The 25,629-nt window shown below is 31.7% G+C and overlaps 1 protein-coding gene across 1 annotated transcript in view; it reads left to right on the top strand.

The window, feature by feature from the left end:
* The first annotated feature begins 16,587 nt into the window (after positions 1-16,587).
* The window catches only part of LOC127705699 (2-oxoisovalerate dehydrogenase subunit beta, mitochondrial-like), a 41,780-nt gene continuing 32,738 nt past the window's right edge, over positions 16,588-25,629 (top strand). Inside the window, exons 1-4 of the mRNA XM_052210067.1 lie at positions 16,588-16,718; positions 18,453-18,533; positions 19,281-19,352; positions 24,664-24,758. Coding sequence (XP_052066027.1) covers positions 16,625-16,718; positions 18,453-18,533; positions 19,281-19,352; positions 24,664-24,758 — 342 coding nt within the window. The 5' untranslated portion in view covers positions 16,588-16,624. The remainder of the gene's footprint in view (positions 16,719-18,452; positions 18,534-19,280; positions 19,353-24,663; positions 24,759-25,629) is intronic.

The following is a 25,629-nucleotide window of genomic DNA, read 5'->3' as shown; positions in this document are numbered from 1 at the left end:
CCTATAAGTACCCGAAAATAATAGGAATACTCGAACATCAACATTAGTGTGTCACCAACATTGTACCTGTCGTCATTATTAATAACATTTCTCGATACGTTTGCTATATTTATAACATGTAAATTAGTTATGTCAAAAGTGAGTATATACAAAGAATAAGAAGAAAAAAAAACAGTACTTGAAGAATTCAGGAATTATGTAATAACTAAAGAATTTACTATGACTAGATAACTTTTTAGAAATGATGTCCAAATTGGCCTGTTTGATTCACTGATAGCGGAAAGTTTGTGAACTTTTAAGCGGCGTTATGGACTTTAGCGGAAATTTTTTGTGGACTTTAGCGGTGTTGTGGACTTTAGATGATTTGTGGACTTTAACACAGGGCCCCTTTTTTTATAATGACATTTGGCTTGATACTGTATGAAGATTATTCGTTCCAACCTTTTTAGGAAGAAATCACCGATTTTTTTTAAACTAGATAAATATACAACACAAATGCCGTTTTTTTTTCTTTCAAAAATCAATTTCTTTAACAAAAATTAATTATTAACAAAGAATTTTACACAGATGTAGAGTCTAATTTTGTTACGAAGATATTCCTAATGTCTTTATCTCGAAATCCGCATATGTTTATCTTTAGAAACAAAAAAGTTAAGGATGTCTGTTGAAAGGACAGAAATGTCCAAGAAACCGAAATTTTAAGTAAATGTCGAAAAATTCAAACCCATTTATCTTTTAAATTTAGCACATGAAGATATATTTTTTATTACAAATTCAAATTGATTTTGTAAAAAAATAGCTGGTATGCAAACTTTGGTTAAAAAATCACTGTGGGTTTAAAACTGTATCGTATGCCCATAATTGCCCTAAAGCTAAATGTTACCGTCAGATTATGAGGGTCTGGGTGGGGATTCATAAATTATGTATTCTATTATTTTTAGGCCATTGTTTCTAGTCGTTATACTTTTTGCCCATCATTCTTAATTCCTTATATTCTAGTACCTCATCATTATCTTTTCTTTGTTTGTTTGGTTATTTTTTCTATTCTTTATTTTTTGTCAATTATTTTCTATTCTGCAAACCCCCATCCACACCCTCATGTATAATTGAAGACGATAAACATTTTAGTATACATACCACATGTTGTTATTTTTCACCTGGACACAGGTCTTATATATATATTACGTAATAGTTACAAATGTAAAATTATCGATATAGTAAATTCAGAAGAATATATTAATTCTCTATCAATGCACTGGCTTGTTAAATGTAATTTGATCTGATAACAAGAATACATTTGTTTATCATATTTTTAGTTTAATTAGTTATATTTGGTCATGTTTTAGTTTTGAACAAGGCAAAAAACCATCGTATTTTCAAAAAATCTCTAAAACGTGCTGAATTTAAGAGCCGATATCAAGAGATAGGCTTTACCTAGCTTTAGGGGTTTTGAAAAATATCCATTTGGAACCAAATTGTGTTTGTTTTTATATTAATATCAAAATTGAAATTCAAGGCCGTATTTTGTCGAAGAGAACAAGGTTAACAATTACCCAAAGTGCGACATGCGAGAAGAGGTTTCGTTTTCCCTAAAAGAAAAATTTATTGAAGTAACTAATTTTTTGAGGTTACGTCACGAAAATATATTTTAAATGAAAAGGTACAACTAGATGCATTCCTAAACAAAAAATAAAAAAAAATATTTATTTATAAACTGGCGGGTATGCGTCAATGAGACAGCAATCCAACATAAACACAAGTAGGTTACCTGACATCTAGAATAAGAGGTTTAAGCATAACCCACGCTGGTATCAACTTTCTGAGTTCTGAGTTAAATTCTATATACATGTAGGACTCTGAAACGTGAAATATAAGAAAGTGTCTTTTAACGTATGATGGAGCGAGGCATTCCCTTAATACATACGGGTCCACAGACTCTTCTTATTATAATATAACGGTAAATGAGGATCTCATGAGAGGAACAAAGTAAAGATACATGTTAAAGCAAGAATAATTTCCACATGCAAAAAATCAAAGAGAACGATCTCTCAATTAGTATGCAGCTGTAACTAATACATCCATGGACAATAACAAAAGTAAATGCAAATTTATATACTGAATTTGAAACAAATATACTGCTCATAATAATTGCACATCTGTAGATTTTAATCTAGCTATCACGCGTCATATAGACCATAGCAAACCATCGAACGGCTCACCGCACTTCGGCGCAGACCATCGCACTTCAGCGTGACCATCAAACTGCATGGTCCCCCTTGCACCTCCGAGTCATACACACAGTGTATATATACACTTCTTTTTACTTGATTTCAATAATTGCAAACACTTTTATACCGATTTTCTGATAATGGTTTTTAGTGTACTAAAGTAATAATTTTAATTCCCGCAGGTATTGCCCGAGGGAAATACGGTTTATTTAAAGGTTTACAAATCTTCATAGCTGAAATATTTTGATACTTATGTCACGAACAGATATATATGACAAACATTTCTTAAATTGTCAGTATATAAATTTAGATTTTATTTTAAGAAACGTAGGTTTCAGCTACCACAGACTAAGTTGGCCTTTGATGGATTTAGCTCTTATGTAAAAATAAGAAGATGTGGTATAATTGCTACTGAGACAACCATTCAAGAAAGTTCAAGAAGATGTTAGCAGTTATATATCATATAGGCCGTGCGACCTTCAATAATGAAAAAAAGACGGTACCGTAAAGTCGGTTATAAAAGGCCCCGCCCCGACATGAACAAATATGAAACAATTCAATTGAGAAAACTAACGGCCTTATTAATAACAAAGCAATTTTGCCCCAAAAAAAATCCCAAATATATAAAAAAATTGAAGTTACGACAACCACTGAACTACGTGCTTTTGACTTTGGACAAACACATATATATAAGAATGTTGCGAATGTGTAGGTCCTTTATTGATCATACAGCTCTTCACTCATATCTTTTTTATACAATCTTTGGCTTTCAGATATTTAACATTGAGCGTTCCTTGTGAAAGTAAATCCAGAAATGCTTACGGATGCATGAAATTTATAAAGTATTGTTATGTGAGGGGATCAAGACGTAGGGATGTGAATGAGTGTTTTATGTGTGCAATAATTTTGGCCTCCTAACTACTATGTATAGTGTAAATCTGCAGTTAACGTTGTTTCATGTAATGTATTTGATATTCAAATTATCACAAAACTAAAAGGATAAGATGGATGAATCAATAGTTGATCGTTTAACGTCCAGTGGCATCTATTATAGATTCATTATTAGGGGGATAACATTAATTATGATATAATAATGAACATAAGCAATCATACCACATCTTCTTTTTTATAAGGACGTACATGTGTAGATTTTCGTCTTTTACTGTAAACGATAGTGTCTCTCCGGGCGTCAAAACTGAAATTAGACTTGTGTAAATTTCTGAAAAATACATTTCATTATTTAACCAATGTAAAGTGTCCCGAATTCACTCCACATTTTGAATTTATTCGCATTATGAAATCAAGAAAAAAGAATCATTAAATGCTCATGCAAAACAAATAATACCGTTTTGAGCTTAAAACCAAAGCAATCCTTAGGTAAGGATACACCTTTTATTATGTTGAATCAATTTGAGAGTGAAACGCACACTACTTCATGTATATTTGATGGATGAATCGTGTATTCTGTATTATTCCCCAACAATGAAAGCTCGGATGAAAAGGAATTGGAATGAGTTATAAATGTACATGAACAGGCAAAAAATGTACTCCATCTCATTCATTGGTGATTAAGTTGCATATCATATAATGTACGTATTACTAGACAAAATTGCTGGATCTTGATTGGTGCATACGAAACTTCAATTAATTATTTGTATTTATCAAAATAGCTATTATATCCGATAAAAAATGAAAAAAACCTATCGGAAAAAAATGTTGTTTTTTTTTCTATTAGACAAAATATAATGATTCGTAAAGGACAAAAATATCCCCAGTAACGGAACAAAAAGTACCCTCATGGTAAACAAAAAAATCCGTCATTTTTTTTTTAATAATCCTAGAAGGTTAACAAAGTACTATTGTAAATTATTTTTTTCGGAATTAATCTTTTAGACATACATTAAAAACGGTGTCCCGGATTTGCAATCATAAACACGATGAAAAGTTAATCCGAGAAAGTGTTACATGTTTATTTTAAACAGAATAAAGAATTGTAATGGTAATACCATATACTTAACTATTTTATCAGAAAATAAAAAAAAAAACTGTATTTTAAACCCGTAAACACAATTTTAAGTAAAAACAGTTCATATATCAAAATCATTCTAAAGGAATACGTTATATATTTGCCTGATCTTATACTTGTTTATTTACAAAATGCCTTCAAATACATCATATATAATGTTTATTTTTATTTAATTTGCCACAAAACGTATTTAGCTTAGTTCAAATGAAAATAAAGAACAGAGAATAAAAATATTGTTGAAGAGAAAATACATATCCGTGTTAAATTCGCCTCAGTTAAGTTAATTCAAATTTGACATCTAACTTCTTAATCCGCAATCCACATCTACCCGACAACCTTGTATATTTTATTTTCTTGATGGAATACCCTCATGTACATGTGACCATCAGAAAATGAGACAAATATGATATTTGTAATGGTATTTATCAAAACCTAAATGATTGAAAATATCTAAGTAGAACATGAATTTGCCAAATAAGCGAAGAATTATGATCTAGCATAGTTCAACATTGGAGAAATGACTCAAGTTGTACGTTAATAATAAAATGTCCAAAATATATATACGTGTCAAAGGTATTAAAAGCTCGCTGAGGGACACAAATTTGTCAGCCTAAAAATCTAAATCTAACACTGTTGGTTTTATTTTTCAGACTCAATTATAAATTTGAGTTAAGTTTATAGATTCAATATTTTCAGATTCAATATTTCATTATAGTCTCACCACATACAAACATAAAATGAGATTCACAGAAATAAACAAAAAACATTAAAACATTTGCATTGTATGCATCAATCTTAAAAAGATATATGAGAGACTTTTAAGACACAATATATACATATAAACATATTTTTACACATTTACATTTAAAATTTACAGTGTCCATCTATACTAAATGAAAATAAATCATTTGTTTCTTTAAGAACTAGAAATAAAATACTGTTTCTTCTCAATGAAATATTGTTGCTGGTTTTGGCAACTTTAGCAGCAACATGGTCGTTATTAAATAAAAATATATATTTTTCGCTATCTGATAATAGGTTAAAATGTTCATTAAGATGTATAGCTTCATATATCATGATTTGTCTTAAATCTACATATACTGGACATTTAAAAATGACATGATGTTCATCTTCAATAGTAGAGCTACAGTCCTCTCGTGGACTTCTTTTCTTTCATACCTTCCCGTTTCTAATTTTAGCGGAGCTATTCCACTTCTGTTTTTAATTGACAGAATATTTATTCAAATTATTTTCAGTACAATGATTATTTTTAAACAATTTGTAAGACCTCAATTTACTTCCCTCTGCATATACAGAAACTCTTATACACCAGTTTGACTTAAACTTATTAGATATATCTTTTGGTTCAATACATTTAATTCAAAATTGCAATAATTAAGAGTGCACAAGAAAGTAAGTAAGAATGTAAATTTCATTTAAAGTTGGAACAAATAAACACACTAACAGATAACATATGAGCTTTGATCAGCTCTATAACCGACTATCATATAAAAACCACAATGAATGAACGTTACACGATTAGGGATGAACGATTGACCAAAGCACGTTATAAGCCTGAATATTTGATGAACGCACGATACACGGTTAAGAATGAATGATTGTTGAGCGGACGTTACACGGTTAAGAATGAATGATTGATGAGCGCACGTTACACGGTTAGGAATGAATGAACGATGAACCCACGTTGAACGGAAAACACACGGAATGATGAATGATGAGCGCACGATTGGTAAATGGACGATACACGCATGATACACGCACGCAACACGCACAATACACGATGAACGAACGGAAAAATGGTCAGTTTGAATTTTAGAAGGTCTGTAGATGCATATTGAATAACAGAAACGGCACAAATACATGGCTGTCACAATATAATACTTTTTGTCGCATTTTTAAGCAATATCGAGTCGTATACTTCATAAGAAATATTTCAAGTATGTTGAAGCTAAAAAGTCTCATTACTTTCCGTATGCAGTAAAGATAACTAAACAGAACGTATATTTATTAACAATACTTAAGGTTTGCAATCACGTTTCGTTTTTAATATATCACTTTTGTTTACATAGAAGACTTGAAATTGAAAACAATATATGATTCCCAAAACGAATCCCTAATGAAAGCAAATGAACTGTTTCGTGCTCATATGTTCAATCGTACGCTCGTTTTTGACATTTTTACCTATTATATCTGTTTTTTTGTTCACACATCGTTGTCAGTATAATGGAATTTTATGCGACTGTCATACAAGTTAGAAGTTTAACTAGCTATAAAACGAGGTTTAACTTACCATTTTCTACATAAGAAAAAAGCCTGTACCAAGTCAGAAATATAATAGTTGTTATTCATTCGTTTGATGTGTTTGAGATTTTGATTTTGCCATTTGATTAGGGACTTTCCGTCTTGAATTTTCCTCGGAGTTCGGTATTTTTGATATTTTACTTTTCACTAGCTGTTGTAAAATCTTTATTTCAAACTTGTGTTTTGAAATTACTAGCCCTTCAACGTTGGTCATCTAAAGAAATGATTCGAAATAACAATAAAAACAAATAAAAACGTTGCTGCTTTTAATCCGACTTCATCTTTTAATAAAGTGTCCTCATCAAGGTTAATATATTCTTAGCTTTCGTTAAAAGAAATCTCCAAAAGACCATCAGTTACATGTGCATTTGAAATCAACATTCATTGTTTAGTAATTAATATATTTATGTTAGAAAATATAATGTAAGAACAATACTATAATCATGATACAGTATTGAATTTATAAAGTTCGATACTCTGATATTTCAAATTGGTCGAAAAGATCAGCGCCAATGAATATCAATTACAAAAAAAAGAATAAACATTTAACAGTTATAGTTAGTCCCCTTGGACTGATGTTTCGACTTTTAAACATTGCATGACAGTTTGCCAAAAAAAAAGGTTGATGATTAAGAAGCAATAAACGAATGAAGTTTATATTCGAATAATAATTAGTAAGTTGCAGCAGTAGTTACCAGATGTTAAACATGTTAAAATCAGGAAAATATATTTCAAATATACATAAAATATAAAAGAGGTTATCACATTTATCCTGTGTGGAAATCGATCTTGTGCGTTGACAAGGTATGCGTATTTTGCCTATGAATACACCACCCGTCATGTAAATAATATTTTAGACCAGTAGATGTCATTAAAAATTTTATATGACTTCCCCATTTATAATTTTGAAGTACCTAGCTCTCCAGAATTTATCTTTATCTTTTCGGAAAGGCGTTATTAGTATACGGCTATTGATGTGTTGATAAATTTTCTCGATGATGAGTAATTTCATTGATTTAGAAGGATTATTTTCCGGTTGATAAATATGGTTATTGCGGATCTTTATTATCATACCAGTGTTGATTCATCCTTTTACGCATAGTTTGTAGAGTGTAACCAACATAAAGAAGCCCACGAAGTACATTCAATTCCGTAAATGTCATTGTCCGTGGAACAGCCCAGAGACTCACAAGATTTTGTTTCATTAGTTAGTCCTGTTAAGTTACATGTACCAGTGAAATATAAAAGTAGTAAACATTGTACAGGTCTACCATGTGCCGATCTTTCCTTTTTTATGTTTACAAGTAGAAATGATAAGATTTGATTCAATAGTAGCGGGTGTCTTTAAACAGTCGGAAAAACATTGACAGAATATGTTTTTGATTTTTGAAAAGTATTTTAATTTTACAGTAATAATTTGGCTGTATATGAGTCACATCAGGTGTATTCCGTAGGACGGTAATCCAGGCGACGTCAAAACCGGTTTGTTCCTAGCATTGCTTCTCATGCATTAAACTACCACGTTAATGATGCCCTTGGGGAATAATCCACCAGCAGTAAAATATTTTCCCAGAAGAAACTTTACATGTAATTGGTTGTAGTAAAAAGTAAAATAACAAAAATCGCAAACTCCGAGCAAAATTCAAAACGGAAAGACTCTTTTTAAATGTCAAAATCAAAAAATCAAACACCTCAAACGAATGGAATTCATTTGTCATGTTCCTTACTTGGTACATACATTTCTTTATGTAGAAAATGGTAGATTAAACCTGTTTTTATAGGAATGTAAACATCTCATGTGTATGACAGTCGCATATCATTCCATTATATTGATAATCATCTGTGAGCAAAAAAAACCAGACATACTAGGTAGAATTATCAAAAATTAGGATACAGCAGTCAATATCGTGTTATTATCTTAATCACTTGAACGCAAACAACTTTGTCAACAAAGAATAGCAAAATGACACATAGACACTCTAAAGACAAAGCACATTAGCAAAAATGAAGGACAAGAATACAATAAAAGACAAAAAAGACCATAACACAATGACTTGATGTAAAAATATCGAGACATTCCAAAAAAATATTACCAGAAGGCATTAGGCAAAAGACTAAACAAATATACGAAGACAAATAAAAAGAACATAATAATAATTAAATAAGATAATAAACAATGCAGTACTTATAATCTATACTTTATGACCAGCATGTAGTATTTGTGAAGCTGATTAGGAATATTTATCAACAATGTCTTGGGATCGTCCTTTGAATTTTTTTAGAAAAAGGACCAAACTTTCTTTGATATAACTCTGGTTCGTCATTTTTCTCTTCAGACCTTTGATACGTTTTGTTAGTCTGAGAAGCAGCTACAAGCTCTCGAATACTGAATGAGTTAGGAAATGTTTATATCATATGTAGTTTAAGCTGGTTTGCAGCTCTTAAGTTTTTTTTTCAATTTAACATGGTTTCGTTTGTCCTAAAACGCTATATATGTCCAAAAATGAGAATGGCGAATTGTATATGAGTTGCTTTGAACTGTCAGTAACTGGGAATACAACAATGTACTCTTATATTGGTACTTTTTTTCTTTTGTTTTTCTTTTTTTAGAATTGATTAAATTTTGTCATTTCGAAGCATTGTATAACTGATTATATTGTATTGGTTTTACCTATTAATGCTATTGTTGATGATGCACGTTGGTATATAGTTGTTTACTTAATTTATTTAAATATGTGTCAGAATGTGAATTATATCACATCTTCTTCTTTGTATAGACATATTCAATGTATGTTATAAATAATAACTGTATTCCAATATAATCCCAAGTCACTATTTAAATTATATTATCAACAGAAATCAAAATTATATTTATTATTAGTCTTTTAATATTTGTATTAATTTTTAGGAACTGACATTTACCGGTTGAACGTCGGTACCGATGGTTGCATCAGTTTATAAAGTTAGTTCTATGATGTTTGCATGCTTTTTGTTATGCATGTCTAATATTTGCCGTCTATAATTAAGAAATCATTTCAGGTGTAATACCACCATTGATTTCCCCTATCAGTCTTTTTTAAATTTGCACTTTTCATAAAATGGTGCAGAATTTATCTGTGTTTCAAATAAAGAAATACTTGGCATGAGTAAAGTGTTATCATATCAAGTACTATAGACAAATTTCACATAACATTTCATTGCATATACGTTAAAAGCCATCACTTGAAGTTAACCAATAACATTTTCGCCACTTTTTTTCCTGTGTACAATCTTTAGTAACCATGTAACCTCAAGTTTCCACAATATTCTATAGAAACACCAAATAAAAAAAAAAAGAATGGTGCTTTGAAACACCCAAGATATATGTTTATGACAATATTTTACTGCTATGAAAAGTAGGATTAATATCCTACAACTGTAAAATTTAAGGGAAGATTTTTTTCGACCCTTTTTTGTATGTAACCGGATATGACGTAAAATTGAGAATTAAAATGAGGAATGTGTCACAGAGACATCAACCCAACCAAAGAGCAGAAGACAGCCGAAGGCCACCAATGGGTCTTCAATACAGCGAGGAAATCCCGCCCCCGGAGGCGTGCTTCTGCTGGTCCTAAATAAAAATGTGTACTAATTCAGTGATAACGAACGTAATACTAAACTCCAAAATATATAGATGAACTAAAATCATACAAGACTAACAAAGGCCAGATGCTCCTGAATTGCGACAGGCGCTAAAATGCGGCGGGGTTGAACATGGTTTTTGAGATATCAACCCTCCCCCTACACATATAGCCAATGTAGAAAAAACAAACACATAGCAATACGCACAGTAAAACTCAGTTTAAAAGAAGACCGAGTTCAATGTCAGAATAGTTAACAAAAGAAACTAAACAAAATGACAATGATACATAAATTAACAAAGGACTACTAGCAGTTACTGACATGACAGCTCCAGGCCCTAATTAAACTGATTGAAAGATTATGTCTTCATCATATGAATATCAAGCACAATCCCTCCCGTTGGGGGTTTAGTATCATACCATCATAAAATATATGAGAAGAACTTAACCAGTATCATTCCAACAACCGTTTTTAGAAAAAATGTGTTTATTTCCGATGCAAAGACCCTAATAGTACTATGATTTGGTGGTATTAAACCTTCATACATGAAACAAAGGTCCCCTATCCATTAGGCAAATGTGACATTTCACGAACTTAGTAATTTCTAATGTCCGTCTTGGTCATATCTGTGAATTAAGCTCTAAACATAGTTAAACGAAGCCTAAAAATAGTTTGACGCATGAAATTATTAAACGTGTTGTTTTCAATTTTTTGTCAACAATTGAATAAGGACACAAATAACAAAAAGACATAAACAAGAAGACATACCGTATTCAAAATACATACATGTACGTAACACCATTTTATTGTAAAGCTCTTAATCATTCGTTTCAGTATGAAGAAAAGATTAAACAGAAATTACAAAAGATCTTCAATCAACATTAAATTCTTAAACAAACAGACACATATCATTAACATATGATATGGAACTGTAGTAGGATACTTTCCAAAATGATACGTGTCACTACAACACTTTAAACATGGGTTGAAAATTGACATGTATAAAGTTGATACATGTACATGTGTTCTTCTGGATATATTTGTTTCATGAAATTACACTCAGACAAAATATTTACAGAGCTGTGCAAATTTTAAACAATGGTTAATATATATGGATGAGCAATTGATTAACTGAAACGTATAAACCTTTAAACACAGTAACAACAAAAATCTGAAAACAATATGCCTCCATATCTGTGATATCAAACATTTAAACATAGATTGCTCACAGCTACAATATTATTGTCACCATGAAGATTGTAAGAAGTTATTTGCTTTTACCTGTTATTTTTTGCAACTTGAAATGTATTTGGCAGATTGCATAGTCTAAAGTAACAACTTTATAGACATACTCCATCCTTCAAATCGTCTCAAATAAAAGTTTTCCAAGCGAAACATTATAAACGAATAGAAAAATGATAAATGTTTTATGACCATAACTTTATTATTGATCAACGAAAGAAGAAATATACATTATTGTGTTGGGGGCCAGCTGACGCCGCTTCCAGGTGCTGGATGTTCTCGCTCTGTTGAAGACCCATTGGTGGCTTTTGGCTTTTTTTAATCTTTGGTCGGGTTTTGTCTCTTTGTCCAAGTTTCCTTTCTCTATTTTATCAATAGCCAGTTCTTCGTGATGGGTATTATTCAACATACCTTCTAGTTTATTAGTAATCAGCACTCTTGTGTTAACACGAGATATCAATAATTTTTTTCTGTACATTTTCGGTTTACTAAATGTTAAATTATTCGAAATCCAAAGTGTTTTCTTTCCCCTTGTCTATAATGCCATTACCTTATTTGGCACAAAATTAAGAAGATTTTGGTCTTAAATTATCTTTAACTTGTCATTTTAGGTTTTCAACTGTTTTTGTTTGAGTGCCACTAAAGAGTTATGTTCACGAAACGCCCGTCTGACGTATCAAATTATAAGCTATTAACATATTTTTATTTTCTAATTTCTCAAGGTGCAACATGGTGACATTATACATGAAGCCTGAGAAAAAAGAAAGTATAAAATATTTCATGTAAGGCAGTACAATTAAACATAAGGATGTGAATTTGTTAAAGAAATTCAACAAAGAGGGCTTTGTTTCAACAGTTGAACACACATGCAGTACTATTCAATGACGTAAAATCAAAGCACAGATAACTGTGTAATTAGTAAAAATATTAAAACCTCACTCTTTAAAAATATCGGAAATCTATAAGCAGATCGAAGTGTAGAGATCTATAAATTACACAAATATCATACAAATAACATTAAAACTGTTAATTAGTGTCCTCCGTTTTAACTGATACTTAAACCTCCGAAGTTTAAATAACTAAATGACGATGACTGACATAACTAAATATCACCATTGTATCAATCGAATTGAAACAAAATTATTGAAGTATTAATCGAATAAAGTGAATAATGCAGGCCAACACAAATTGTGTATCTAACAATGTTCGAATGATTCTACAAAATACAGAAGAAAAGATATGACATTTGCTGAATTCATTTCGCATGTAAGATTACAGATTGATACAGATTACGAAAAAAAATACAGTTTTTAAAGGGCATTGTCAATTCATTTACAGCTCATTCCAAAATGTAAATGCCAAAAATAATCTACATTTTGAATTAACCACCTTTATCGGTTAAACAATTATCTACATCTATCTTAAAATTTGCACCCACATTAAAGTCTTGATTCAAGGAAGTTCGGCAGTCGTCAGCAATTAAGTTAAAACCCGTGTACTTTAAATAGATTTATCATGGTTTGTGTTCATGCAATTTTTACTCCTTTATAAATTGTGTAGACTAGTTAACCTTTTGTTACTTGTCGTGGAAAATTTGTACACACTCTCGTAAGTTGATTAATGCCAGTTAAAATTGTTTTTGAGACCAACGGGCTGAACTTTAATCTCTCGACTAAATTCTAAATGATTACAGTATCAATAAAATTGAACCAATCTTAATTGACATTATAATATTAAGCTTGAAAAAAATACGAAAATGTATAATGTAAAGATGTGTTGTAAAATGTCGACATTTTTGGATTATATAGTACATGATATAGCTCTTTAACTGTTTCGGACAATATGCATTATCGGCTTTCAAATATTCGGGTTTGAGCTTTGAAAGTAAACCAAAAAGTGCTAAGGACAAATGAAATTAATGACGTGCTATTTTATGTTTTAAAATCAACTTTTAAAGCTGTGGTCACGCCTTACCGGATAGCTCGAACGAACGCCGAACGGATACAAAAAAAGTTTTCCTTTGACCAAATCCTTATCCGTTAGGATTCCGTAGGTGTACTGACCAAATAAAACGGACGCGTAACGAATGCCTAACGGACACACACAGGATATGCAACGTACGAGAAACGGAAACGTACCGGACAGAACGGATGTCGAACGTACATCCATCGGACAAGTACCTCATAAAACGGACACATAATGGAGGCGTACCGGATAAAACGGATGAACAAGATAAGCGTAAAATTAAAGGCGGCAATAATAATACATGTAAATCACATACACGTGACCTTAGAATTATTAAAAAGTTTCCGTGTAACTGGTTTAAGTTTATTCTTCAATATGCCACCAAAGAGCTGATTGATAGTGAAGACGTTCTCTTGAATCATCATGAATAATAAACATACATGACACTCAATAAATCAGACATACCAATAATTGGCATTTCTGACGCGAAATTTTCAATTGGCATTTGTCCGTTTAACATTCGGTACGTTTCTCTTTTATCCGTTATCCTTCCGTTCATGTCCGTTTCACATCCGTTCATCGTCAGTTTTATCCGTTATACGTCCGGTAGAAGTCCGTTGGTAAATTGGTCTACCGGGCCTCCAACGGATGTATAACGGACAAGTAACGGATACAAAACGGAAACGGAACAGATGAGTACCGTAAAAAACGGACGCCTACCGGACGTTCAACGGACATTTCATCCGTTGGAGGTCTGTTCAAAGTTTTGAACATGTTCAAAATTTTCCACCGGACAGAACAGACGTCGACGAATAAAATGGACGTTGAACGGACATGAAACAGATATGGACGGACGTCTAACGGATAAGAATGGACATCGAACAGACATTACCGGATTGCAAAAAAGTTATCCGTTCGGCGTCCGTTCGTGCTATCCGATAAGGTGTGACCGGGGCTTAAGTTTAAATTAACATTATAAGAATATCATACAATGTGATGGTTTCGTTTGCTATCCTACATTCATCATCAGGAATAATTAAACATTGATGTGTACATCGGCTACCTTTGCAATCAACCTAATTAAACAAAAGATATAATTTGGTATTAATATTCTAATATTCTCGGTACTTTGTTACATTGCATTTTATAAATGATTATAATCTATATGTTCATTTAAATGATTAAAAATGGAAAATTGTAATGTGAAATCCTTACGAAAAATATTATGCTGTTACTGTTAAATGAATAAAATTAATACAGGCTTGCACATTAACAAAGGACAATAGAATGAACAGAACGACGACGACAAATTAAAAAAAGAGCTAAATGCTAAAAATAAAGACACAATTGTTTCCGCCTCTGAAGTATGTTTATTTTGTAGATTTTATCGGGTACGGTGCATATTTTTAACATACAAGTGTTATACGCGTGAATGAGTACCTTTGAAGGAAATTCAATGCTTGTCATGCTATGTCTCATTTCGGTTTTGTAATTTTGCATATACCGATGAATGTTGATAATTTGGTACAATGCTTTATTATAAATTTATTTGCAGTCTTTGTTTATGTTAAGTTGAGAATGAGGTTTCTGCTTAACTGTAAACACTTTGTCAAGTTTGATTTGAACTATTTGAACATGTTTCATATTTGTTTTGGTGCCAGCTGAAGCACGCCTACGGGTGCGGACTTTTTGCTGTGTTAGAAACCCATTGGCTGTCGGCTGTTTTCTGCCCATTGATCGGGTTGTTGTCTCTTTGACACATTCCCCATTTTCTTACCAATTTCATATAACATATATATACATAAGTTAAAATATAGAATGACTCACGAAGTATTTTGTTAAAAAAAACCAATTTCTTTTTCGAAGTTCTCTTATTATGTTTGAGGAGATTAATAACAAAATGGAAGCATTATTCTTGGCTCCTCTTAATATGAACACAAAGTTCGAACATAGAAAAAATATGAATATTAATGCTGTCATGAACACTTATAAAAGTGCTATGGTCTTGAGTCTTATGAGTATTTTCTGTACTTTTAGTAAAAATTAAAGAAAAAAAAAATTCAGTGAAATGTTTTCAATTATCTTTATGTGTTTCCTGTTTAAAAAAAAAGGTGTTAGTTGAAAAGTCATGTCACCTATATCCAGTTTAGCAGTCAGTACTAATATAGTTAGCTTGGAGGATTACTATATTCGGTGGCAATGTTAAAATAGTACAAGACAAATAAGTACTATACACATGTTATTAAAAGCATTTTAAGAGATGACTTATTTATTTAGTACCTTGAAATCTGATTTCAAGTATTTCTTTGCTTGGAAGAAAATGTCTTTGTAGTTTTTAAACTGCTGATTAGTGAGACAAATAGGCAAGGGAAATAGTAAAGTTTTCTGGGATGAGTCTAATGAATACAGCTGTTTGTAAAACCTTTAATGTTTTCAGCAGGAACTGTTGTCCAAAAATAAAATAATTGACAAGCGTATCGAAATATGAAAGCTGATCTGCAATATCGAGGAAAGTATAAAAACCTTGTATTAATTACTCTTAAGTTAAGAAAAGTCCTCAGTTACACTAGTGTACAATAAGGCGTCACTGTAAATCATAATATGTCTATACGCTGACGTCGTCCCGTTCCCGCTTGAATCTAATTTTGAACTCCTTTATCCTCTACTAACATTATTTGTGTCTGAGTTGATGTTGTCTGAATGTCTGCCATTTTGCAGCATACAATTAGACGTTATGAATCAAAACGTTCGTTTCTTTATACAGGGTTATTTTGCTTACAATTACAGGACAAGCTTCGTTAAATAAACATGTAGCTTCAAAATATCCAAAGAAATGTGTTCAGCTACTAGACAAAAATAGGTAGATGCATTGTCGTAATCGGTGTCTTTAATGGATAGTTCCTATATTAATATTCCTTTTCTCTAACCATATACTATTCTTAAATATAGAATACTTTATCACTGAACTAGTATATATATTTGTTTAGGGGCCAGCTGAAGGACGCCTCCGGGTGCGGGAATTTCTCGCTGCATTGAAGACCTGTTGGTGACCTTCTGCCGTTTTCTGTTCTATGGTCGGGTTGTTGCCTCTTTGACACATTCCCCATTTCCATTCTCAATTTTATTTAATGTATCAAATATTGAACATAAACACACACTTATTACATTTCATTACAGATACAGTTATCTTTTGAATATCCAAACTTAGGAGCAAGTACGAATGCATCTGAAGTTATTTGGAGGTTTAAGGAATCTTTCTGTTTTAGGAAGAACTTATACACATGGTAAAAAAGAAACGCCCTTGATGCCAAATGGTAATAATTAAGGATGTATTTGTAAAAACATGGAGCGACAAACCAATTTTATAATGCTTAAGTATGCGTAAAACTTATTGGGATGGATTTTATAATAGCTTACAGCCGCTGAATAACAAACATAAGCAGATGACATAATTAACTTTGAATTTAGATGCATTGATCCAAAAATGATAGCAACAAACAAGAAAATTTAATTCAATCAGAATATAGCAAAGGAACTATTTTTGTCAAGAATCAAAAACAGTTGACAGTTTTTCATAAAAAAAACCCTGAAACTAGAAGCAACAACAAATTGAAGAAAATCAACAGGTAGTTCAATTAATGAAGAATTGATCAAACGTGGACACATGTATAAAAAAGATTTTCAATAAATGAAGGTATTTTGCTTTGTGGGGGGGGGGGGGGAGGGGATGGGGGAGGGGGGATGGGGTTGTTCGGACAAAATAGTATTTATTCTGTGAAGCAAATTAAGTTGTACCAAATGCCACGAAAGGAGTAAATTCTGCTTTGCTAGAATTATTGAATTGACCGCAACCGTCTTTTGAAAAGTAAAATTATTTTTATACACTATAAATTATCTCGATTGTTTGATAAGTTTTAATTTCTTCCTAGAAAAACACATCCTTGTTTTCGAAATAATAATGTTCGCTCAATACGCATGATAGGATAACAAAAGAGAACATAAAACATTACTTTCCATCAAACTCTTGCTTTTAACTTGGGTTATAATATCGGTATACAATATAGCACAAAACTAATCAGTTAAGTTACAACGTAGAGATGCAGTTACTTATCAAAAAATGCTGGAATTTGATAAAATGAAAACTCGGAGTAGGTTAAACAAATCTGTTTTTTTTTTATTTGCTTTCTGAACTGCTGCCGCTGGTACACTACTGTGTGTGACAATAGCTCTATATCCGTTATTTTGAAGTAAAACATGGTTGTATATGCAATAAATGTTCTAGTTTGTCTCAATCTCGAATATTGTCATAATTACTATCAATAAGTATTATACGCTACTATAGCAACCACTAATGAAATGATGAAGATAATATTGTATATTTGTCATAACTTCAAGTAGAATAACCCCCTTTTCCAGCGGCAGATATCGCGTAGGCCAATAAACAGTGTTGGGATATACGCGTAGGCAACATAACTGTTCGGGAATATCCACGTCGCAAAAATACATATTTTTGGAGCACTTTTGGACGTCAAAAATAATAACAAGCTAGTGACGTCAAATCGACTGTGTACCTTTAAAAATATGACTGCCGCCTCAACATTTTGCGTTATCTCAAAACTGGACCTCTACAATATTTTGAGGCACAAACATCCAAAAAGCACTAAGCACATTTCGTAAATACATCTAAGTGAGTATACAGATACATGAGAAAACTATTTTTTTCTAAGTATAGCTGAGTGAAACGTATCTCGAATTTTTATGTTCATTCAAGGAAAATTATATCTTTGTATTCAGTTCAGTATAATAATACAGTAATGAACTTCGTGAAAATTTATCAGACAAACTTTTTAAATCTGTTTCACTATTTCATACGGACTTGGAGGAAAATAACCTTTTCTCGATTCGATAATTGTGGATATTAACTTTGCATGAATTTCCTTCAAAAAGTATTCATGTATATTATTCTTATGAGTTTCATAACTCTAACGGGATACTATGATCATAATAGTTGTATATCTGTTGATGTAATTTATCATTTATCGTTACAGTGGTAAAGACAAAAAGGAATATACAAGAGGCTATTTGCGATGGCTTGGGTATTGCTATTGGTCATAAAAAGCCATACGCAGGTAAAAAGTAGTTCAGCTGAAAGCTTTTAGAAGAGAAGTTATGTATAAATTTAGTGCCAGTATATATAGTGGATAACAATACAACGCACTTCAAAATTAGCATTAATTCAGATAAAAGTAAAATCACAAAAATACTGAACTCCGAGGAAAGTTCAAAAAGGAAAGTCCAACGCACTTCAAAATTAGCATTAATTCAGATAAAAGTAAAATCACAAAAATACTGAACTCCGAGGAAAGTTCAAAAAGGAAAGTCCCTAATCAAATGGCAAAATCAAAAGCTCAAACACATCAAACGAATGGATAACAACTGTCATATTCCTGACTTGGTACAGGCATTTACAGAAAAAGGTCAATTATAATACTTATTGGATAATTGTATGACCATATAGCTTGTATAGATTTACCTATCTCTCTAAAGTTTCGTTCTAAGCAACAGATAGTTGATATCTTACTGACATTGATCCAATATTTTTTCATTAATGCAGCTCAAAATGGCTACATTAATAGTAATGACATCGATAACACAATCACAAATCTTTTTTTTTTTCATGTCATGAAACGATATTGTACGAAATATCAGTTTGGTATTACATTTGGTAGATAAGAACATAGGACGCAATGTGCATTATAAAATGTACTATTCGCCTTAACTCAATTCAATGATAACCATTGAAAAAATAAAGGGCGCTATGTTAGTCAGATTACTGTTTCCCCTTTTTTTATACCAATTTTAACTTGTATTTTCAGTGATACTTTCAGAAGAAGCAAATTGTAATGAAATTATAACGTTGTGTACTGAAACAACAAAGGACAACAATGGTAAGTTCATCTTGTCATACAATACTTCTTTTGAAAAACCAATTAAAACATGCATATCAATATGCTTAGGAAATCGAAACTTGCATGGTAGGCTACCATGAAAATATATTTTGGTTATCAGAAGCATGTACATGATGAAGAAGTTCGTTATAACTTATTTGTGTCTAAAGCTTCAGCATTAGATTGAACTATGCATACCTTACTATTTTGTTTCAAAAATAGATCACACAAAAGAAAACAATTTATGGTTGATCTTTTTAATTACACCAACATTTTTTTTGTTCGCACAGTCTTAAATAAAAAGGGCAAAATCATTTGTAAACTGTGCTAAAATTGTAATTTAATTGCTAACACCGTTGTCCCAGGTTAGATTAAACATGTTTATTTATAGTGGATTGGGAAACAAGTTATTACAACTTATATTTAACCCTTTCCACTTTGCTGGTGCGAGTGCGGCCTTGAAGCAGCATTAGCCTACTCTTTTTCGAAATCTACAAGGGTGTCTTTTACGTGCAAGAGATATTGATTTACTCTTAACACGGGTCAGCCATTAAGTGAGGGGGAAAAGGGGGGGGGGGTTGACAGCTGATAGATAAGTTTAACCTCTATGCAACGTACAGGATATTTAAATTCTAATTCATATATTCAAACAGCTATTAATCTGAATTTGATAGATTAAAATAAAAAAAAAAAACAAATGATGCTAATGAAAAAGTTGTCAAATATTTAAACTAAAATCAAGCAATATTTTATTAAATATTGAAAGTATCATCGTCTAAATTCTAATCTCTAGACACATGATTTTTCAACCATCTGTGGAAATATTTCTAGAAAGATTAAAAAATAAATCACAACGTGGAATATTATTACTTACATAGGGTGCTAGTAACCTAATACGACATATCGCACTGCGTTTTAATTAAGACGTTATGAATGGTTAAACGCCGTCACGTGGTGACCCCTATGGATCTGAGGGTGGTTAGTAAATGTACAGAGGGTTCATGACGTCACGTCTACTGTGAATGGTGACGTCATCTATTGATGTAGTTGTATTTCATTGGTTTTTTCTTTCTACAAAACGCGGCAGGAAAAGTCCCGTGTGCTATAAATTCGTTATACAGTTCACTACTGTCCCTCTACGAACCATAGAGCCACCTGCTTCACCGCATATGGATTTTACTAACCCTTTATGGATCCATAGGGGGTCAGTATCAAACCATATAACTAATAATATTAAATTTATTGAACCCATATGTATCGTATTAGGTCACTAGCACACTATCTAAATAATTTATCTTACCGACTACCTTAACATGTAGCAATTAAACTAGAGGCATATCAAAGTGATCATGTCTTTAATACCGATAGTATTAAGAACCCAATTTCATTGGTCTATACAAAAACAAATATCAACAATAACAACTCGTTAGCTTTACATGTGTTTTATGAATTTATTTCAATCGTTCATCATCAATTTCTTCGTCTGTTGAAATCTTTAAGATTTTTCCTCAACACCGTATTGTTTTTATAAAGGGACGTACCACCACTACTAACCGTGTATTGAAATTAACCCCGCCTACTTATCCACCATGGAATATACACGGTATCCACAATTTTTCTTACCAATCATATTCCTAGAAAAATAAATATGAGGTATTAAGATAAATATATACATGTATTATCATGATGATATATATATATATATTGATATAAGAGAAAGTTTATGTTGATGTTTATTTGTTTATCCCTGTAAATAAATCGAAAATATAACACTGTACACACCATTACTAAAACAGTGTGCAAGAACCAGATGAAATGCAGTTACAAATTTGAATACTAATTAGGCCCTAATACCAAATTTGAATTGTTAAAGTCTTTATCGATACCGCTGCTAGTAGACTGTAAGTCCTGGAACTGTATTGAAGGTATCAATAGCAATTATGTCGTTTATTTATTTGATCATCAAGCTACTAATTGCGAATGATATTTTAATGTTGTGTTTCCGTTGTGTCGTAATTCTCCTCTTATATTTGATGTGTTTCCCTTAGTTTTAGTTTGTAACCCGGATTTGTTTTTTTTCTCAATCGATTTATGAATTTCGAACAGCGGTATACCACTGTTGCACTTATTCGCATCGCTAAAGAAGAAGCAAATTTCACTAGCACTGAGTTGATACCGCTTTAGCTAGGTTTCCTCACCTTCTTCTTTCAAATCAAACTGATCAAAGATATCAGGCATATAATTTTGTACACAGCACTTACCTTTCGTCTAAACACGATTCATCAGTGGTGCTCAATTCAAAGCAGTTTGAAGTCAAATCAATTACGAAGCTAAAGGCCATTAAAACCAGCAATGTTGGTGTCAAATCTTGCTAAAGGCGTCAATTCCGTGGTAAAACAAACTTAGCATAGCGAATGATTTAAAAGATTTATTTAGTTTTGTGAAATTTTTTTTGCACATGACAAGGGGGATTTTAAACCAGTTATAGCAAATTGAGATACGTCTTATCACAATACAAATATAAACACATACACATTAGATGATGACCAAAATATGATAGGAGCTAGACTGAGTGATTGACAAAAAAAAACAAAAAAAAAACAACACTATAATATGAAACACTGGACTGGAGTGATGTGAGTGAGTGTTAGTATAGTGTATGTTTTGAATCTATGTTATTCTGATAAATAATTTTATCAACCAATGACTTAAACTACAAAATAAATCATCAAGTTAATACAATTTCATGTGTTTGAGAACTGGTCGTCAATACAGAAAAAAAAAAAAACCGACATATAAAGAATTTCTACTTGTCTCAAAACATGAATAAACTTCCATTTTTTTGGTTTTAAAAGGAGTCGGAAATGGATGTGTGTTTTACGTGAAATATTCGATTTCAACAAAATTGATGTTAGACTTGTTATTATTGTTCATATGTTATACTATTTTTTTCTTTGATTATATACAACTATGGTTAATAGAAAGTGTGAAAATATTTGTCAACCATAAAAGATTTTTTATCTTAGGGTGCAGTCCGAAGTGAAAGAATTTTGTATGGTTGTCAATCTTAGTTAACCACCACTTCGAATATGCCCCTATGTTTAATTATTATACAGGGCCCTTCGCATCATTGGAAATACATGTCTTATAGTACAAGTTATAGTTATAGATTGTCCAAACACTTACATCAGAGAATTACTTTGTGACTTAAAATGTTTCTATGTACAACAATTGAAGACAATTTCTGTTACGCCTTGAGCCAATGCAGCTACATTTTCCCTTACCACATTCATCAACATGTTTAGAAAAAGGAAAATCTCCAATTTTCGGGTCCTGTATCTACTCTTTTTGGATCTGCCTCTATCAATTAGTCTGTTGGTTTGAATTACAATTACGACATGTGGAACAATTAATAGTATCATCCGATTTGCAGTTGATACTTAAATTCAATTTGATCACTGTGCCCGATTTAAAAGTTTTACTTTGTACTACCTCTATAACATCGTACGTCCGACATCTTGGATCACTGGATCATTTCAATGTGCCACATTCTGCGTATTGCATTTTGCTCGTGTAATACGTTTCCTCAGATTTGGTGCTGACGGCTTCCTATTTGATGTTATTCATTGATTATTTTTTTCATTTTTTTTATCGATGTACAATAGGTTAAAACCGATAAGCCGAACTTTGTGATAACCGGGATTAAGTGTAATTATGAACGGAAGTATTTTCTGCTTATCTTTTCTGTCATCCCTTTGTTGTATGTTCAACGATTGGAATTATTGATACCTATTTTATTCTATTGTAGATCAAACTGATAGGATAGTTTTGTCTTTCTAGACGCATTTTCATTTCCTATATTATTTGATCATGTACTTCTACAATTAAAACTATTGTACATCTACGTTAAATTGAAGTGAATGTTTCGTTTGAAATGTGACGGATGGCATGATCTGAAGTCCAAATAATGATAATGTAAGAGTGTTTACTATATAAATTCGTAATGATCTTCGCTTCTTCTCCGGTAATATAGGTGTCTAAAACAGTATTTATGAATAGCTGGACTCGTGTGTGAACTGTTTTGATTCGTTAAAGGCATTCAGTAATGAGTGAAATTTAGTTCTCTTTGACCGGAAGATAAAACAGTCATCGAATTATCGCTTCCAAAATTCTTGAATATAAAACCCAAATGGTTCATCGAATTACACATGCATTAGGAAGGTATCTATAGGTTGCAATTCTGTATATATAGACAATGCAATTTCCCATAGGAACTCCTTTTGTGGCTAAAGCTGTGCCACTTTTACTATGACGTTTCGTGAAAAATTATATCTCAGAATTGAAAGTTGATATGCACTACTGTTTTATTCAAGGTCAAAATATAGTGCCGTGCGGCATATTTTCAACATTTATATGCGCTTAACTTCTAAGAGTTTAAACTTATGCTAAAATTCTATACTACCCCTACCTCCACTTTTTGACCTCCTAAGAATTAAATTTTAGGCGCTACCATGTTTTTCTATACTGGTAACGTCTTAAAGTTATTTCTCTATGAGATGAAACACAGAGATCATATCTGGGAACCAGTGCATCAACAAATTAACATATCTATGAATATTATATATCTCCCCAAAAAGAGGCATGGCTTGTGAAACAGATGTATTTAGAAAGTGCAACCTTTACGTATACCTGTTTTCTATGTTATCACCTACCAGAGTGCCACATATTGGCCCAGCCTTGGTTCCAATCGCGATAGCCTTGACTTAAGTTTATTAGTGTCGTCAAACTGATGATGCTTATTTTGCACTGAATCACTTTCTGAGGTTTATGTTCTTTTCAGTTTTTTTTATCTCACTATATGTCAATTAGCAAAGCCCAGTATATGAGCACAAAGAAAATATTCACAAATGAAAACAGAAAAATCGTAGGATTAAACACGAAATTTAATAGTAAGACAAATAAAAAGATAAACAGTACACTAGCAAAGGTGTTTCATATTTGGAAGAAAAAATAATTTTCTATTGTTTAATTGATAGACTGTAAAGCTAAAGAATATGCATTGGTCTAGTTTTTTTTATCATTCATACATGTTCATTAGGAATGTGTTAGTGTTTATGTACCGATATTAATGTATATGCCATGTATATACGTTTAGCTGTTTAGGTTAAACAGTAATGTGTATATTACATGATTTATCTTTGTATTAGTGTTAAAAAACCAAATGTACAAATGTAGTAAAACAAGTATATACAAAGGACGACTTTTCCCATAAAATGATTTTTTTGGTAAATTATTCTTTGTATATTTTCAGATATCAAAAGACCGTTAGTTCTACGTAAAAAAGGAATTACTGTACACACAGAATTAACTGGTTCTGATGCTGGGTGTGTTATTCAAACTTTCAAGGTTTGTTAAGTAAAATCTTTAAAATTTCACCTTGTTTTGATTTTTTTATTAGTGAATTGAAAATCAATATAACATCCGCGAAACTTACTAAGAGGAAGTCCCGAACAATCATGCATCTGTTGTTGTTTTTTTTTTTTTTTTTTTTTTTTTTTGTTATCTAAGATTGCAACCAAACATGTAGAACACATAAAGGACTTTTAAAATGTATCTATTGTACTCAACACCAACATAACATAGGTGTTATTACAAACAGAGTAATACTGCAATATTATCATTTACCATCACGTTCCACTATACAGATGCTGTCCTCTCACCAAATAATTAAATATGTTGGTTTCGTCCTATTCCCGATTTTGACATTTTGACATTTTGAGTGTGAATTCGCATTTACGGTGATACATGCACAGGAGGAGACAATACTGTGCCAACGCACCCGTTCTCGTTCCTTCTGTAGTTCTTGTACGTCCCTTAGATTTTGCTTGAACATTAATGTATTACTTCCGAATCGATTTAAGCAATTTAAAAAACGTGAATCTACTGCAGCCTTACTACATGTAAATACACAATAAAATGTTATATACACTTATCGTCTTATCAAATCACTTTAATGTCAACATTTAACATAAGAACTATAATAGTTGTGTGAAGATAAAATATGTTTCTGAAATATATTTTTTGTTAAATAGAACAATATATTACGTCTCGGACAAAACGATGAAGAAATAAGGTTTGGGTTTGCAAGACCAAATTGACGTAACACTAAAACTATGTCTATTTACAAGTCCCTGTTCGGCTTATTTCGTCTGTATCATTATGAGCTCTTTACACCTTGATAAGTGTACTATGTTGACTGTAAACTGTGATTATAATG

The sequence above is a fragment of the Mytilus californianus genome, unplaced genomic scaffold, assembly GCF_021869535.1.
Source record: "Mytilus californianus isolate M0D057914Y unplaced genomic scaffold, xbMytCali1.0.p SCAF_6, whole genome shotgun sequence".
Classification (NCBI taxonomy): Eukaryota; Metazoa; Mollusca; class Bivalvia; order Mytilida; family Mytilidae; genus Mytilus; species Mytilus californianus.
Note: the sequence above shows the minus strand (reverse complement) of the source record. Positions and strands in the feature narration are given on the sequence as shown.